At 42.9% G+C, this 18,827-nt stretch overlaps 1 protein-coding gene and 1 long non-coding RNA gene across 2 annotated transcripts; one reads left to right on the forward strand and one right to left on the reverse strand.

The window, feature by feature from the left end:
• Positions 1-297: 297 nt before the first annotated feature.
• LOC125749617 (uncharacterized) lies at positions 298-6,929 on the reverse strand. The gene is made up of 6 exons (XM_049027041.1): positions 6,756-6,929; positions 4,729-5,064; positions 1,239-3,246; positions 1,047-1,114; positions 718-803; positions 298-369 (listed from the first exon to the last, which is right to left on the reverse strand). The coding sequence occupies exons 1-6, from the start codon at positions 6,895-6,897 to the stop codon at positions 331-333; spliced, it is 2,679 nt and encodes an 892-aa protein (XP_048882998.1). The 5' UTR covers positions 6,898-6,929; the 3' UTR covers positions 298-330.
• On the forward strand, positions 5,599-16,678 carry LOC125749627 (uncharacterized). Its single transcript, XR_007399968.1, has 3 exons — positions 5,599-5,873; positions 12,498-12,581; positions 15,752-16,678. It is a non-coding gene; the product is annotated as an uncharacterized LOC125749627 (long non-coding RNA).
• Positions 16,679-18,827: the final 2,149 nt, after the last annotated feature.

Below are 18,827 nucleotides of genomic sequence, written 5' to 3' on the forward strand. Positions count from 1 at the left end.
AAGGGGGCCAAGATGAAGCCACCCGCCTGAGAAGTCGCTGCTGGGGGCCCCCGGTCCGGTGCAATTCATGGCTCGCTGAGCAAAGGTTTCTGGGTGCATCTTCGACTGCTCTTCCTGGAAACTATAAAAAGCAACATATGGAACTTTACGAGGGTAGCTTTAGAACAAGGAGACATGACTCCAGGCACGTCAGACACGTTGGTGTATGTACCTGGTCACGAAATCTGTCCATATCCATTCGCCTGCTCCATCATCGGTGGGGCCTACTTTGCTCTGTTTGGGTTGGGCGGTGAATTCATCGTTCATTGTGATTCACATCACGTTTCCTCCTTACAAGTTGACCTGACCTCTGTTCAAATAAAACTTTACCTTCGCCCATACAGGGATGTGGGTTATCAACAGCGTTAGAGAACCTGACTCGCACGATTAATTATACTCCACGTAGGAACCTCCAGATAAGTGACAGCATTATGGATGAGGTGCATAAAGCACGTCATGTAACCAAAACAAAAGCAATATTACTGTAAGAAGGATTTACAGCAGGCAATGAGCAAGGAACCATCAAACACTTTTCACCATCAAATTTTTGTAGGTGTGTTAAACACATTTCACAACTACTTCATTAGTGTTTCCATATAAAATTTATTCTCTATAAACAGAAACACAGAGACCCACACAGTGGCCAATAATGATGACTAGCGATACATGATATCTAACCTCTTCTGCCAGCGGGTGGTGCTCATCACCATCCATGGTGTTAGAGGGTTGGCCATCACTTACCACTGTCTCACTGATAGTTTCTCCTGAAATATTTAAAAAGGCACCTTGTAAGGTAAACACGCACTAATTATGCCATCTATCCATCTCAGTGAGGTTCATGGGGGGAATTAAACTATTTGTTCTGCTACCACAATGCACCTGGTGGTACTTCTGAAACCAACAATCAGCCTACACTGTTAGTAGCTATAATCTGAGCAGTTGAAGTTTCTTAACCAAACAGTGCTAAATATAATCAAGCTCTATGTAAAATATAAAATGCCATTTACCGTTTACATCAAGCATGAAGCCTCCCTTATCTGTGTGCTTCTGGGTTGGATCTGGGCCTTTGGTAAAGCTAGACCCAATAAAGATTGACTTTAATAATAATTCACCACAGCAGTCTCAGAAAAAAAGCTTCTGTAATCAACCTGGAAGGCATGAACTAATATTAAGAAATGAGAAAAGGCGGTGAGACCCACCTCTCCTTCTTATCCCAGATGATTCTCCTCCAGGTTCTTGGAGTGTGACCTTTCTTAGCATGCAGAGGTCTCTCTGGTTTCTTCTGCTGCTCCAACACGGGTTCCTCTGTTATCGTGCCAAACAATTCCGGGTCATCCTGAATCACATCCAGGACGATGGCGTCCTGCTCATATGCTTTGACCACGTCCATAGCATCCTCTGTCCCTTTATCCACTCTGGAGTTGGATCCCAGGGAAGGAGGCTGTCGGTACGGAGCGGTGCAAGTGTCCTTTATCTCACACATGATGACGCCGTCCAATGCATGCATGCAGTCCCCAGTCTCATCTTCAGAGAGCAGGCTGGTGTCGCCGTCACTATCGCAACCAGCAGGAACCTTAAGCGGTGAAGCCCGGCTTCTCTCTGGTGAAGCAAGGGGCCTTGGCTTCACGCCAGGCGGTCTTCCTGTACATGTTGGGCTAGAGGAAAGCGCTTCGGTGCCAGCTGCTGCTCTGCATGGAGTGACGACACCACCAGGCTGTTTAGAAGGATGGAACCGAGGTTGGTCTGTGTCCATCTTCAGAGGGATCTTGAAACACTGGAGCTTCACCTTCTGCGTGACACTCATCTCCCAGAAACGTCCACCTGCAACCTTCTCGGGGTCACAGATTCCATTCCTCTGCTCCTTGTCATCCAGGGTGTCGGACTGGTGACCACAGCCTCCAGAACTGCCCTGGGGTTCTGTTTGTAAGGAAATAACAGGCAGGACCGGTTTGGCTGCCATTTCATCTAACTTTACGGATTCAGAACCGTCCTCTCGGAGACCCAATTTCATTTCAGAAAGCATTTCACGTTCCATGTAGACTTCTGTACCACTAGCTGCACCTTCTGCTGTTACCGGTTCCACAGCTTTAGCAAAGTGAGGAGCTCTGGACTTGGCAGGAACGTCAGTCACAGGAGCGCTCTCGGCTTTCACGTGCATCAGGGGTAGCGTGCCGGTGTCTGTGAATCCCCATCCAGATCCTTGCAGCTTCTGAAAAGGCCATGAGATATATGTACGCGCACAAGACAGTGTTCCTCGGTATGGGGTCGTTCTTTGGCAAGAGAAAGTCTCAGTAATTTCCCTGTCAAGTCCTCCTTTCCCTTCCCGACTGGTGTCCCAGCTGCATTCCGCAGACCGATCACGCATAGTCCGTATAGCAAGACCACCACCTGCTCTCAACAGACTGCTTTCCTCATCTGCATCTTGCTGATTCCGTGGTGTACCGGGTGAACTTTTCTTCATCATCTCTGCACCAGAGGGTAGACCAGGCTCACGCAGGGCTCCTGGTTCACAGCTGGATGACACAGTTGTGGACTGGATGACTGGAACCATATCATGAGGCTCTAGAACATCGGTGGGCAGGGAAATCCGAGAACTAAATCCGTTGGACACTCTCAGTTTCTTTGTCACTCGGTTTCCATGAGCATTAGGGTCCGTGTCAATGCAGGACACATGTCTGTCACACCTCCCTCCTGAAGGAGTCCTTGTGAGGATATCTGCTGCATCATTAGGTCTTTGGGCTTGGGATGTAAGAGCGGACTTTGTCTCAGCTTGTAACCCCGGCTGAGGTTGGCTAACCCTACCACTCGTACACGATGCTGGATAGAACTCCAATAACAGACCTTCACTGCAGTCTCTCCTAAAGCAGTGGATGCTTTTTCGTTTTAGTTCCTCTGGCAAGATGCACCTCGTAAGCAAAAAATCAGCAGGGATACTGAAAATGTTTGAAATGTTACAGAGTTTAACAACAGGATTCCTTCCTGTCCTTCTGTCCAGCTTTCTTGAGGTTTGTTTTTTGGTGGTTTCTTTAGTCCTGCTGTCACATGACCAGCCTACGGCCAGACTGTCATATCTGGAGGGGGCAAACTTCACATCACAGCACGTGAAACAAGACGGACTTTTAATAAGCCTTTTTTCCTGCTTCTTGACAGAATAATCTCTCGAGCTCAAGGTGGATTGCTTCCGAACGGTATCAATCCCTTCAGTTTCTGAAAGACAACAGTGTTAAATTAGGGTTTAATGCTTATGAATTATTCAGTACTTTAAACAATTTGCTAACAGTAAATCTATACTAATTATTCATTTTGTAAAGATTAATACTAACAGAACATAATTCTTTACATTATTCCTTGGTGCAAACATTACAAAACCACATAATCAGATGTAGATGAGATCACGGTCAATGTACTTAATATCCATCCATCCATCCAATTTCCAAACCGCTTATCCTACTGGGTCGCGGGGGGTCCGGAGCCTATCCCTGATCCCAATGGGCACGAGGCAGGGAACAACCCAGGATGGGGGGCCAGCCCATCGCAGGGCACACTCACACACCATTCACTCACACATGCACACCTACGGGCAATTTAGCAACTCCAATTAGCATGTTTTTGGACTGTGGGGGGAAACCGGAGTACCCGGAGGAAACCCCACGACGACACGGGGAGAACATGCAAACTCCGCACACATGTGACCCAGGCAGAGACTCGAACCCGGGTCGCAGGGGTGTGAGGCAACAGTGCTAACCACTGCACCACCATGCCACCCCATACTTAATATCAGTAAACCAATTCTATGATGGAAATAAGCACTTTTTTGATCCACTTAATACATAAAGCATGTGGCGAAACAAACTTCCTCCAATTTTTATAACTCCACTGCGTGGATAATCAGATCTCAATCATACTGTGTATGCAGAACAATCTCAAATAATTAGCCTTGGTAACCATCAATCAACATGAGTTACACGCCCGTCTGGCTTGCATTAACTTGCATAATTTAACAGTAATGAGTAAATGCAGCCTTTATTAAATCACCTGTTTTCTCCTCTCCACCACTGACAATGTCCGTAACCTGTTCTTAGAGAAACACACCTTCTAAAAAAGGCTAAGCGATACTATTCATCCATGCATTCATTTAACACACAGTTTTGCACCTAACTATTGTTATTCGGTATCTTTCTTAAGTTTGTGTTTCAGAGGAATTTTTGCAATGTTAGCTGCCATCCTTGAAGTCCTCCAAATATGCTCCACTCAGGACCAGACCTAAGAGGTGGCTTTGGCTGCTACTAGCAAATATGTGGCCAGCCGTGTTGCCACCCCACCTCAAATAATATAGACAAAATGCATTATTTCATTTTCTAAGCAGAACCATAGAAGAGACGTGGTGAGGCATGGCCATAATTACAACTGCCCCCTGATGGCCACCCCAGTCAAAATTACCTCCAGGCGCCACTGCGGCCACTTAAAGTTGTTACAGGGATTTTCACCTAATCTATAACGAGGTCATATTGTTATTTTGTATCATACATGTGAGGACCTGTACATGGTGATTTCATAGCTGTATGTTTCTCTCGTTTCCATATTTTAACGCAATATAGATGAGTCACAGTTTAGGTCACTTTTAAGCATTAAATAGGGTGCTTTAGCTTACAGTACTATACAGTACGCATCACTTAAGCCTTCCTGTACCTGATGTGCATCCATCTCCTCCTCCAGCTGTTTCTGGTCCTCCTTCACCAGTATTCCGCAAACTTACTTCCATGTGTTTTGGAAGTGGTCCTCTCAAAGACTTTGAATCCAGCGGTTTAAGTCGCACAACACACGCGTTAGATACGTGAGCATACCTGGACGTGCACAGGCGTCTTAAATTGGGCTTGTCTGACATTTTCTCTTGCGATGAGCACTGATCGCCACCTGCATTTCTGTGAGATGCACAGGGGTCACCTTGGATCAGCTTGTTCTCAGGATTATTAACGTTTCCACCAAATGACGACCTCCTCCGCTTGACCGATGCGTTGCTGCTCTCTTTAGTAAGAACAGTACGGTTAATTCTTACCCTTCTTGATCCAGATAACTGCATTTTATTCATGTTTTGTCATTGAAAACCAAATTGCGAATCAAATTTTGGCACAAACAACCACTAACAATATGAACTATTCTGTTAGGGAAAAACGCAACTACCATAAACTATAAAACGGGGATTGTTAATTTTCAACACTTTACGTGCAATAGTAAAACGGGAATATGCCATTTCTTTGCATATACGATATGCAACATGAATAAACTAGCTCTTATATTGCAATACCAAATACCAAATTAGTTTGGACATTTCTTTCAAATGTATATCTTGATTAACCAACAGTAAATAAGCTATACACTGACGAAGCAACTGCGAGTAAGTATCACGCAGATAAATTTTATAAATGATAACTATTCGGCAAAGTACATGCTTCAGTTTTAAACGCTGCCTGGACACGCAGCATGGTGCATGTTGTTTGTAGCCTCACAAACTGCCCGGTATCCCAGACACATTTAGCCGCTCCTCCCATTTACCTCCAGTGTAAGTTCCCTTTTATTCCTGCATGAGCGAAAGATGACATCATGTGACCGCGAGCCTGCACGCAGTAACGCTTAACGTCATTCACGCTACACCAAGTTGTACGCGCAAACCAAACGAGCTTATCTCCTTGTAAGTTAAGGGTATCCAGACGATAGCTACCTTATTGTCGTACTGCTACTATTTGAAACGTATATAGAACACAAAAAGTTTGATCATGTGAGGTGTGCGGGGTGCTAAAGATGGCAACCGCTAGATGGCAGCACAGTCACAGCAGGTGAGTCGGGTAAATGAGCAGCATGTCCGAGGAGTAATGTTGAGTAATGAGCAGCAGTGCATAGTAATGAACAGCAAGATATAAAAACGGGAACATTGATTTTTTTTTCAGTCCAGCAGCGAAATAAATTGACATTAAAAATGGCCACTCTCCCATTCTAATAACAGAATTATCCCGAATCGCGAATGAACATTTGACTGATGGTGATGACATTTCAGATTCAGTTTCGGGGTAGTGAAAAGTGTTCCATTACACTCACCCCGATCACTGCTGGGGTGTCTCCTGCAGAAACCGTTTATTCGCAAATCAAACATTGCCTGTCTCTGGTATAAACTTTGTCAGCGTAGCGCCGCAGTGGTTAGAAGGGTCGGATGTTTTAGATGTAAGTTGTTCATTTTAATCTAAAGGAGTGGTAATGGTCCTTTTGCTGAGTAATTTATCCAGTCACAATAGCTTCTGGTGGAAAATAAAATTACGTTAATACGTGCCTCTTTATTGACATGCGTATGATGTTGATGAATTTGTGGCAATACGTTTAATAACAGACGTATTAAATAAACAGATGGGTGTATGCGACGAGCGGAACCGTTATTTTTTGAATTTATATATATTAACTTTCTTTGTCTATAACCAAGTGGGTAATGAACATGTAGTATTCGGTGTTTTATTGTGCAGAAAAGTATAAACATGAAATATGCTCAGGTACAGTGGGCCTCGCATTTATTAAAGAATAACAGATGTTATATCAGGACGCTTATGCCCCTGGATTGGCGGGTATAGGCTTCATCGTTATTTCAGTCACTAATATTCAGCTGCCATATGTTTAGCATGGATGTATTTTGCTTGATGGTGTTTAGCATGATCATGTTAGCGACTAGTTACCCGCATGCAGCTGATCAGGCTTCCCGATCTCTCGCGCTTCCTCTTGCCGTTCGGGTGGGAGACGGCACGTGGCATCTCGCGCAGTTCCTGGGACTCCCACGCTTGTGATGGACGGCGACAGTAGCCGCGTGGCGGATCCCATCTGGCCCCCTTTCCCCACTCTTCATAACACAGTTAACAGGTCAGCCTTTTAGCAGTAATATATTCGATTGCAAAATGGCACCGGGAATAATAATAATATTCTTACGTTGGAATGTGCTGTGCATCAACAAAAAGCGTTTAAATTATTAAATGTATGTGTTCACAGATGGTGACCATTTTCTTTGTAGACCTGATATATATTATTTCGCACCTGTAAAAAGTTAGCTAACAAATTTTGATAATTTTTTTGGCATTTTATAATTTTATATTTTATGTTGTCTATTTTAAAGTAGAAATGGGGCATTTCTAATTGAGTCCTTTTTCTTGCCTTTTGGGAGATCTTATAATAATAATTATAATTTTATTTTTCCCATTGGGGAAATTTTGTGTTTGTCCACCTCATCTTGCTCTCCATGACACACGACACATACTGTACATAGATGAGTCCAAACTTGGTAATGAAGGGCAGCCATGTGCAGCGGCAACCATGAAGTTGGGGGGTTAATATAAAAAATATCATAAACATTCCCCCCATGTCCCCTTCTCACATACTTCAATCCAGCTGTCTTTCATTTTCTTACCCGGAGCAGGTTTGTGGAGTTTTCTAAAGACCGTCCTTGGCAGCACGAGGTACAGGGCAGGGATGCACAGCAGTAAGAATGATATACCCAATACCGTACTGGGAACTGAGAGCTATTGTCCTATTTAAATAGAATGGAAAATATCTCCATGTTGCATTTCTGCTGGTATCTCTTTTGGAAAGAAAAACAACATAAACGTTTTTCTATTAACTAAAGAACCAATTTCCTCAAAACATCGTACACCATTTCCATTTCTGGAACTCGTTAAATATTTCTTCATGCATTTTTAATACCAGGTTGTGATCACACACGTGTTTGTGTGCCGCGATTCGCAAATAGCTTTGCAGTGTGTTTGCAGTGCGTGTGAGTTAAAACACACCATGTGTGAGTCAAAGTAGGGATGTGTCTTAATCGCCATAAGAAATGAGAGGTCTACATGTATTTATGGCTTCACTTATAACTTGTCCTAGAAAAAAAAGTAATTTTTATAAATATGACATGGTCATATTTTTGGCTGTATGGATATGTTCAGAATGATGGACTTGACATTCTTCAAAAGGGCAATGGGGGGTGGGATTCACGGTAATGTTCCGAAAAGACCCACAGAACAGAAAAAGTACAGAGTCCTTTATTAGCTGGGGACATTTCACAGACCATACTTACAACAATTACAGCCATGGATTCAGGATGGCATTGTCTCTCTGTCCAGTACAATGAAGTTTATAGGGCCAATTTTGTAGTCTGATGACATGCGTTATTTATCATTGTTATAGCATCCCATCCGTGGATCTCCAATGATGGTGCCAAGTAGACAGAATGTCTCAGTGAAAGCAGTGTACCATGTGCTTTTTATGGTTGAGAATATCTCACCTTTGGACTTCTGCGGTGCTGAACAACGTCAACAGAAAAGTGGCTTTGAGTGAGTCACTAGGCACTTTCCCACCCAAGTTCAAGAACCTAATTCCTGGTTCCGAGTTTCTAGACTGTCTCAACCGGGAACTTTTTTAGTTCCTGGCTACTTTCGTGTGTTGCTTTCCCACTGCATAACAGGAAATGTGTGTGACTTGTATGCTAAATAAACAAAGGATACACAAAAAGCTTGCAGGTTAAACTTCACTTGCAGTCATGTAATATCATGTGAAACTACACTGCAGTTCCAAAACAATGCAGGACGAACAAATTGTTTTGTTAGTTACTGGGGGGATCAATTGCACAGTCCAAAAATATGGAACAAATCACATTTTATTGATACGCCCCACAATATGTTTATAATTCATCATTAAATCTAACTTCTGTGTAGGTTCCATGTATGTGCTGGTAGTTTTGTTCAACAAATGACTTGATCACTATAGATTCCACCAAGTAGTTCTTCGTTGAGTACCTACTCTGGAACAGGGCCTAAAAAAGATTCAGGTAGTACCTCAAAGGAACTACAACAGGGTTCAGTTCCTGGATCCTGAAAAAGGTTCTGGTTCCAGAGAAAGTTACCTTCAGTGAGAAAGTTCCTACTGGGAGCCACACAATTGGTTCAGTTTTCTCCTTACAGAAACCCATACGTGTTATTTAGATCATGCTAATCTATGTCATTGAGAGGTTTTCTCTGGGTCCTCCCGTCCCCCCCCCAGTCTAAAACATAGGGACTGGGTTGGCACCCTGCATCACGCCCATAGGCTCCAGATACCCTATGAGCCTGAATAGGACAAGCAGTTGCAGAAAATGGATGAATGATACATTGACTTTTCTCTTGAATATTGTTTGGATTATTTTGCTGTATGTAATCCAAACAAAGTAAATATTGAAATATTAGAAAGTGCTTGAGGGAGGGAAAACTTTCCAATTTCAGTATACCATTTTAAAGTACAATATTTAACAGCAATTTTTTTTAGGTAGACAGCATCAGATTTGACATTCTAAAGCGGTACTGCTGTTTCCTTGACATCCTTCTAGCTTTGGACATAAATGAAGTTACATAGCTGAAAGAATGAAAACAAGTGAGTGTATTATGTCTGAAAAATGTCCCAAAGACATTTCACAGACATAAGCAAGCCATAAAATATTATTTAAATGTAATATTAGAACACTCTGCAAATGTCTTAATTTGCAAAAGTAACAATCCAGAGTGTTGGTCGCCAGTGGCTCCTTTTTGATTCCATCCATCTATCCATCCATCTTCCAAACCGCTTATCCTACTGGGTCGCGGGGGGTCCGGAGCCTATCCCGGAAGCCATGGGCACGAGGCAGGGAAAAACCCAAGATGGGGGGCCAGCCCATCGCAGGGCACATTCACATGCCATTCACACACACACACATGCACATTTACGGGCAATTTAGCAAGTCCAATTAGCCTCAGCATGTTTTTGGACTGTGGGGGGAAACCGGAGTACCCGAAGGAAACCCCACGACGACATGGGGAGAACATGCAAACTCCACAAACATGTAACCCAGGTGGAGACTCAAACCTGGGACCCAGAAGTGTGAGGCAACAGTGCTAACCACTGCACCACCATGCCACAGGATAAATAGCAGCTGACATCATCTGAGCTAAATTCTGGGGAAAGAGTATGTAAGGGGTAAAATGTCATGATTATTATTACCATACTTGGGTATCTTGAGGTGTAATTTTAAAAATGAAGCAGTGCAAAAGGTCACAAGTTAGTAAGACAGGCTTGGAGATGATGGTTTATATGCGTATCTCAGCTGAAATGACACCATAGTCTGTATGAGTATCTGAGTCAAAATGATGTCACGGTCTCTGTGAATACTTCAATTGAGATGACATCATGGTCTATATGAGAACGTCAGCCAGATGATGTCATGGTCTATATGGCTACGTTCACAAATCGGATTTTTTCGCCTTAATGTGACACAGATCTGATCTTTTTAGGGCTGTATGGACACGCAAATCTGATCTTTTCAAATTGGATTTGTGTCACTTTCATATGTGGTACTAAATCGGATACGTATCCGATTCGCAGCCATGCAACCTGAATGTGAGCGCTCAGATCAGAATTCATGTGGCTTTCTGCTTATACGCATGCACTGACATTATCAGCATGCGCTGACATCATCAGCCTGCGCCGGCAGGCTCGTACCCACACATCTCTTGGTGCAGCAGTTCCAGGAAAAAATTACGAAAACAGAAAAAGCTAGCCGTCTGACTTATTTTTGTCCTTTTCGACCTGCTCATGTACAGCTGATTCACTGTTTGTTGTCCTCCAGAGCAAAGTGCGATACATGCGTGAGCTACTAATGCTTCCATTTTTAATGCTATGAGTCGCCCCACAGATATGACGTTTTTGTTGTTGGTGACGCAGTTGACACGTGTAAAAACGTATCAATGTGCGCATGTGTGACGTTTCGGAGGACCGATGCGTTCACATTGCAGTCAGATACAGGTCACTTGTAGTTATGAATGTGAACCGTCAAGATAGACAAATCCGATCTGAGCAAAAAATCGGAATTGAACGATGTGTCTGGCAGTGTGAACATAGCCTATGAGTATCTTCGAAATGACGTCATGGTCTATATGAATACTTCAGTTGGGATGACATCGTGGTCTATATGAAAACGTCAGTCTTGATGATGCTATGGTCTATATGAGTATCTTAGTCGAGAGGAGTCCGTCATGTTCGAGTACCTCGATCGAAATGATTACCTGGTCTATATGAGCACTGATCAGTTGAGGCAATGCCATAGTCTATATGATGCCCCCATTAGCGTGGTTATCTCACCTGCTACTATGAGATCTGCTGGTGGCACAGGAGCGCAGGGAAGGGTGTGACCCTGGTGTTGTGAAGTAGCCGAGCCCAGCATGAACGGCGGCCTGATTCACAACACCAGCTGCCTCACTCCACCGGGACGTCTCTGAAGAAGATGCTGCCTGTTTTGCGAGCAGCCAGCTGACCCCTTGGAAGTATGTCGCTCCTGGAGAGCTGCACTTCAAAGCAAAGACCACAAGTCGTAGACTTCTAAACATTTGGTTTTCATTGTCCCAACAAATGGCACCAAACAAAATGTAGGGATATCCCGCTTCATTATTGGATAATTTAAGTCGTTATTCACAGTATTAGGAATATAAATCATTGTGACATGCATTTTACGAATTAAAGATAATGGTTGAAATCACTGACACTTGCATCGATCTGTGCTGTCATTCCAAACATTTGATAATCCTACAAAGGGCAGTTTAACTCACTTTCTGCTTTTAAATGTTTTGCTAGTGGAATTTTAAATCAAGATTAAATTAAATTTAAAATGGCTTCATATACACAAGAGTGAAGATTTCGAGAAGACAGTGAAATGTCTTGAAATGTCTGGGCTGTATGACTGAGTGGAGTAAGGAAGGAGATCGACAAAGCAGTTAGGCAGCAAGACGTGAATCAGACAGAGCAAAATGCGGCTAATTAATCTTCAAGGTATTTCCATTCTGGGTTCCATGAACAATTTTCTTGGCAGTCTGGCTTGAGTGCCGGTGGGAGTGTGTGTTTGCATCCACCCTGTGAGAAAGCGAAATCTGCATGACGGCCACAGAATGGAGGAGGTGAGCTCTGAGACTGAACACCATCTGTGGGGCTCCAGCCGTCCATATCCCCGGAGTCAACGCTGTCGCCGGGGCTGTGTCAGGCTGCCTCTGCCCAGACTCCACCTTGCCAGTTCCCCTGCGAGTTCATTAATTCCGCAGGGCTGTTCTGCAGTTCCGGCATTTACTCTACATATGAAATTACTGTGCATTAAGCGATGAGGTAAAGGAGTTAAGATATGTGTAGTACAATCATATCCTACTGTGCTGCTTAAGATGGTGCAGCTACTCGTTATTAATACATGCTGTTTTCTGGTTTTATTTTCTTCCTAGAGTAGAGTGGCACTGTCTCTTTTTGTATGTTTTGAAAAGCCTATCTACCTTTAAGAACCAATTTTTAAAGCCAGGAATTGGATAATGACACTGGCGGTCAGAGATACCCACCCACTGACTTCGTCTTTGAGGTCCCCGGTCTCTTTAACTTGCCGTCTCTCTCCATAGATTGCACCTGTCAGGAATGGACAAAGAAACACAGACGTCCAGATAAATGGAACTGATGGGTGAATTAGCAACAACATGAAAAAGGTAATTAAACCCTTTAAACCGACTTGTGTGAGGAATAGGGTGCAAATACAGACGCTTCTCTACTTACGAATGAGTCACGTTCTGAATGGCCGTTCGTAACTTGAAATGTTCGTAAGTCGTCATTCAGGATCATTTTAAGGGTGTACACAAGTACAAAGAACTAGGATGCTGGGAGTTCGCACACTACGGCGGGAGTCGCGGCCAGAAGTCGCGCAGAAAAAGAAAATTTATGTTGCGGACAGGGAGCCCAAGCAACACAATTTGGACTTGCAGTTCTCTTCGTTAGTATGTCTGAAAGTTCGTAAGTAGAGGAGCGTCTGTATATCTGTTTTAAGTTATTTATTGGTTTATAAAAGGACACATGGCAGTACATGTTCATCCTCATCAGTTTAAACTGTGATAAATAATGAATTTGTACATTTGGGTCTGTCACATCGCAATTTGTCTTTTTCTCAGTGCACTGGTACTGTTTGGGGTCATTCCAAAATAATCCCGTGCTGTTGAGTGTGTTACAAAGCCCATTGCATTGCAGTGTCGTTCTAATCCCGTTTCATCAATCCCGCTGCCCTTTCTGTCCGTCGTAATCACGGCAGAAGCTGCATATGGTCCGTGCCAAGAACTTCTTTCAACTTTTCAATTAAGTGGCTTAAGCAGAGCTTTGGATAAATGCCAATGTCCTTCAGTTAGAGAATGTCACTTTCTTTCTGGAAAAAAAAACCACACCCCTAATTTAGTGTGATTTTCACTGCGAGTCTCCAGGGAACAACAAAGACGGGAAAATGAGAGGTTTTGCAAGTGAGGTCCCTTTGGAGAGGGATTTTAAAGATAAAGATACAGTTAAAAATTCTTTCCCCCCCACGTAGAGGCTTCTGTTAAAGAACAGAATACTCTGTTAATGTAATAAAAAAATCATCTGGGTATGTTGGGTTGGCACCAGTCATTTTGTGTTTGAGGTGGAGTGGGGGCAATCTGTTGGGTGGGCAGATGTGCCCACCCCCTGCCCACATATAGCCCTGCCCCCGAGTAGATACGAGAGTGGCAGACGTCTGACTCTGCGACAATGTGTATAAAATTTAAAAAACAGAAAAACATTTTATGCAGTTGCATATTATCAAGAAAAAAAAAATAAAAGGAAGACTTTCTAGAGAGCTATATAAACATAGGTAAAAATACTTATCTGTAATATTACTTGAGGTACAAGCAATGGCAAAAGGATATGGTACCATAATGTAATTTAGCCTCACTGTAAAACTCCCCCTGCCAGCAAGCCACAATTTTGTGCTGATGAAGAACTCCACCTTTCCTCCATCTTTCCTCTCTTTCGAAGGCAGTTGTGTCTATCTTGCAAAATGTCAACAGTTTTGAACTTTGCTTAGTGCCTGAAAGGAACCGCTTGTTTCCTAAAGGAATTACCCGTGTTCGGTCAGCTGTATTTCCCAGTTCGGGCAAAGGCAGTTCTGTTTGTAATGCTTTTCATGGATGACAAGCACTCGCTCGCAATCGATGGCTGCGTGTTTGAGCTGTTGCTCAACTACACTCAAAAGCATGAGGAATTCTTAAAGTCAACACGGGAAACTGAAAAAAAACCCAGAGTCTGCTCAACTGGGGGTCCGTCTATCTGATAAAATACCACAGTATTACCACTGAATTATTTTTAGACTTGCACAAAGGTTTCTGATTGTTGTGTGAGCTCTCTAGTGCCTCCCATATTTCTTTTTTTTTTTTTTTTAAATTACATAAAGGATATCTAACAGCCCGAATATTATGGCTGGATAGTTCAGACAATCTGTTTCACTTATCTTGTTTTCTGTGAGGCAAAAACTCTTCATATAAATCAGTTTAATATCCCCCCTCAAAGGAATATTTCATTTCTGCACAATATTTTTTCTTCGTAGGTCACAAAAATCTGCTAAATTAGATATACAGTAAAGCTAATGAAACCATTCACTGTGGAGTATCTTTGTCCTGTTTGTGCATATCTACATATGTTGTGCAGGTATCTTCGTTATTTTGGTCATATTCAGTTATATTCCCATTTATATATATTTATGTATTTGAGACACTTTTTCTTTGGGGGGGGGGGGGTGACCAGTGCTCTTTCTGAGGCTTTGGTCTGCAGTCTCAAGGTGCAAGTTATGTTCTTACATAAAGAAGTCAAACCAGTTCATTCCAGTTTTTCTTTTTTGGGAAACACTTACATTTATTGAGTGCACTGCAATTACCTCTGTTCTGTTCGTAGACCTGCATTGTTTTTCAGTCCTTGATAGAGGTGTAGCGTTTATTTTAAAATATAGGAATTAAGAATAGAATAAAAAGTACTCTTGCAAATAACAGCCTTTAAAGTGGTAGGAGGACGACTTCTGATTAAGCAGAGCAGAAATCTAGTGACAAATCAGCGGCCTGTATCTCTCCGTCTTTTTTAATCTGTTCCACTGCAAGCTGGTTGCGGCCTTGCATGTTTCTCTGATGGTGCTGGGGAGGATGGTAGGCACTCAGCTCTGGAAAACTGTCAGGCTGACTACAAACAGCTTGGATTCCAAAAGGAGGTGTGAGCAATTAAAATGGATGCTGAGAGCAACTCGAGTCGAGTCGCCCGCGCTGTGCCATGCTAATGTGTGGAAGTTACCGAACACGCCAACTGCTGTTTGCAAACGTGTGAGTCTGTAGGCTTCTCTGTGTTGTCTGCATCTCTAATGAGTTCATAAATAGTCAGGGAAGCTCACAACGCAGTAATACTACAATTTACCTAGTGGTGACAACAGTTAATGGTGAAATCATTTCCTCTTTGTGTGTGTGTGTTTGTGTGTGTGTGACTTAAACAGGCTTCTCTCACCTTAACATTATGTGTGACCAAATGCCCCAGCTCACCTTTGTCCCCACCTTACAGGATGGCCTTTTGTATTGTTCATATTTCATTATAGTTATCATACCCAGTAGGGATGGGTAAACAGCTAATGTTTTACCCTCCTTTGTTCCTCTCCTCCATGCTATTCTGGCTGTCTTCTTCTACAAGGTGCTTTGCGTGTTTATATATGAAGCTCACTGGCCAGCTGTGCTTGGAAGGGCACTATATAAGTTGAACTAAATTTAATTATTAGGACAGGAAAGGTAATTGGTACCAGCTGAATGTACTTTAGAAATTTAATTTAGATAGCTTTGCTTTGTTACAGGTATACCACCAAGATTTCCAACATTCGACACACGGAGGGGCCTGAATTCTACCCCAGGCAGCTTGGGGGTTCCAGTCCAACACAGAATATGTGAACAAGGGCCACTTTAGAGATGCCATTTAAAGAAACTGCATGTGTTTGTACTGTGGGAGAAACCCGGAGTATCTGGAAGAAACCCCCCGAAAACATGGGGAGAACATGCAAACGTATGGAGGGGGGATGGGATTCAAACCCACAACCCTGATGCAGCTAAATATACACATGCACAAATATTACATGTTAGCATTTATACAGATAAAATGTATAACTTTAGCTTCCAATAGGGATTCCTATAAGGAAATATCTTTCTCTATGTATTTAGTTTGAAAATTAGGATTTAAGTCTATAACCGTAAAAGGAATTAATTTTTTAAATGAAAAGCATTTTTTGGTTAAGTTTAATTATTAGTTGAGAGTTCAATAGAGGAGCTGAAAGATGCATTTGCATGGATATTACTCAATTTCATATCCTTAAATTATAAGTACACCTTAGTGCTGGGATTTTGACATAGCAAAGCAATAAATCCACTGTGTTAAATAGATCAGCAGCTCTTTCTGCATCCCTTTTTTCATGCCGATTAGTCTTTCTCCATGGTCCTCCCATTGGAACTGTAGGAAGCGACTGAGGCCTAGTAACTGAGGAAGCCTTTATTGACCCTGTTCAGTCAGCTAGCATTTATTAAGGTGAGTAAGTGCCTTAGTGCTGACTGCACTTGTACGCCCTGCTTATGCAGAAAAGCTACTAGAATTACATGAATAGCTGTGATACTCCTGGGCAGAATGCATGTAATAATAACTGTTATTTTTGTAGAGCTTATTACTATTACTATTATTGACTGCAAAACTATAGTTACTGGCATCGCATGTTGGCTAACAAACTAGAACATTTACCAAACATCTTGCATGTTTGTGACGGGAAGCTGCAGGTATTTGTCAGGTTTTGAGGGAAGGTGGTCAGCACTGATGCCTGGCCAACACGGGCATCCTGGCAGGCAGTGCCAGGCTGAAACCACACAATAAGAAAAGTCCCCTCCATGTGGAGGTGCACTGGGGGCAGAGGTTCTGTGCCATCGATCGCATTGATCACATAACCTGAACATCCGTCACGTGATAGTGACAGCTCTTCTTCCTTTCCGGGTGGGGGGGGGGGGGGGCAATGTCACCTCTTCATCAAAGCAGCCCTGCCCCAGATCCTCTAACTTCCCCTCTACAGTGAGCATGTGAAGCCTGTCACAGGAAACGGGAACGCAGCAAATCAATGAGAGCTTCAGTGTTTGCTGTGGGGAGAAAGAGAACCAGTACTGGTATCCTGTGTAACATCATGGAGGATGTGACACTGTACTGCATTATGTAGGATGATGTGACACTGTAGAGTGTTATGCATGATGATGTGACACTGTACGGCATTATGTAGGATGATGTGACACTGCGTGGCATTATGTAAGATGATGTGATGCTGTCTGGCGTTATGTAGTATGATGTGACACTGTACGGCATTATGCAGGTTGATGTGACACTGTAGAGTGCTATGTAGGATGATATGACACTGCCCGTCATTATGTAGGATAATGTGACACTGTCCAGCATTGTGTAGGATAATATGACAATGTCCGGCATTGTGTAGGATGCTGTGACACTGCCTAATATTGTGTCGGATGATGTGATACTGTACAGCATTATGTAGGATGATGTGACACTGCGTGGCATTATGTAAGATGATGTGATGTTGTCTGGCATTATGTAGTATGATGTGACACTGTACGGTCTTATGTGGGATGATGTGACACTACAGGGTTATGTAGGTTGATGTCACACTGTAGTGTTATGCAGGATGATGTGACACTGCGATGTTATGCAGGATGATGTGACACTTCACGGTGTTATGTAGGATGATGTAACACTGTACGGTGTTATGTAGGATGATGTGACACTGCAATGTTATGTAGGATGATGTGACACTGCGATGTTATGCAGGATGATTTGACACTGTACAGTGTTATGTAGGATGATCTGACACTGCAATGTTATGTAGGATGATGTGACACTGTACAGGTGTTATGTAGGATGATGTGACACTGCGATGTTATGCAGGATGATGTGACACTTCACGGTGTTATGTAGGATGATGTGACACCGCGATGTTATGTAGGATGATGTAACACTGTACGGTGTTATGTAGGATGATGTGACACTGCAATGTTATGTAGGATGATGTGACACTGTACGGTGTTATGTAGGATGATGTGACACTGTACGGTCTTATGTGGGATGATGTGACACTACAGGGTTATGTAGGTTGATGTCACACTGTAGTGTTATGCAGGATGATGTGACACTGCGATGTTATGCAGGATGATGTGACACTTCACGGTGTTATGTAGGATGATGTAACACTGTACGGTGTTATGTAGGATGATGTGACACTGCAATGTTATGTAGGATGATGTGACACTGCGATGTTATGCAGGATGATTTGACACTGTACAGTGTTATGTAGGATGATCTGACACTGCAATGTTATGTAGGATGATGTGACACTGTACAGGTGTTATGTAGGATGATGTGACACTGCGATGTTATGCAGGATGATGTGACACTTCACGGTGTTATGTAGGATGATGTGACACCGCGATGTTATGTAGGATGATGTAACACTGTACGGTGTTATGTAGGATGATGTGACACTGCAATGTTATGTAGGATGATGTGACACTGTACGGTGTTATGTAGGATGATGTGACACTGCGATGTTATGTAGGATGATGTGACACTGCGATGTTATGCAGGATGATTTGATACTGTACAGTGTTATGTAGGATGATCTGACACTGCAGTGTTATGTAGGATGATTTGACACTGCACGGTGTTATGTGGGATGATGTGATATGTTGATAATGCCGTTGGGGGTTGGGATGTTCATAATGACGTTGGGGGTTAATGTTGCTACAGGGAGGCTTTGCAAAACCTTTGCCTTTGCAAAACAAGGGTGTTTGCTACCCTCTTTTGTCGTGCATAAAATATAAAATTCAAATTTGTCC

Source organism: Brienomyrus brachyistius, chromosome 9, assembly GCF_023856365.1.
Source record: "Brienomyrus brachyistius isolate T26 chromosome 9, BBRACH_0.4, whole genome shotgun sequence".
NCBI lineage: Eukaryota > Metazoa > Chordata > Actinopteri > Osteoglossiformes > Mormyridae > Brienomyrus > Brienomyrus brachyistius.

Coding starts and splice junctions, on each gene's coding strand:
- LOC125749617 (XM_049027041.1), bottom strand. CDS start 6,897: ATGGGATCCGCCACGCGGCTACTGTCGCCGTCCATCACAAGCGTGGGA. Junction 5,065..6,755: donor GCCTGATCAGCTGCATGCGG/GTAACTAGTCGC, acceptor TTCTTACTAAAG/AGAGCAGCAACGCATCGGTC. Junction 370..717: donor ACCACCCGCTGGCAGAAGAG/GTTAGATATCAT, acceptor GTATGGGCGAAG/GTAAAGTTTTATTTGAACAG.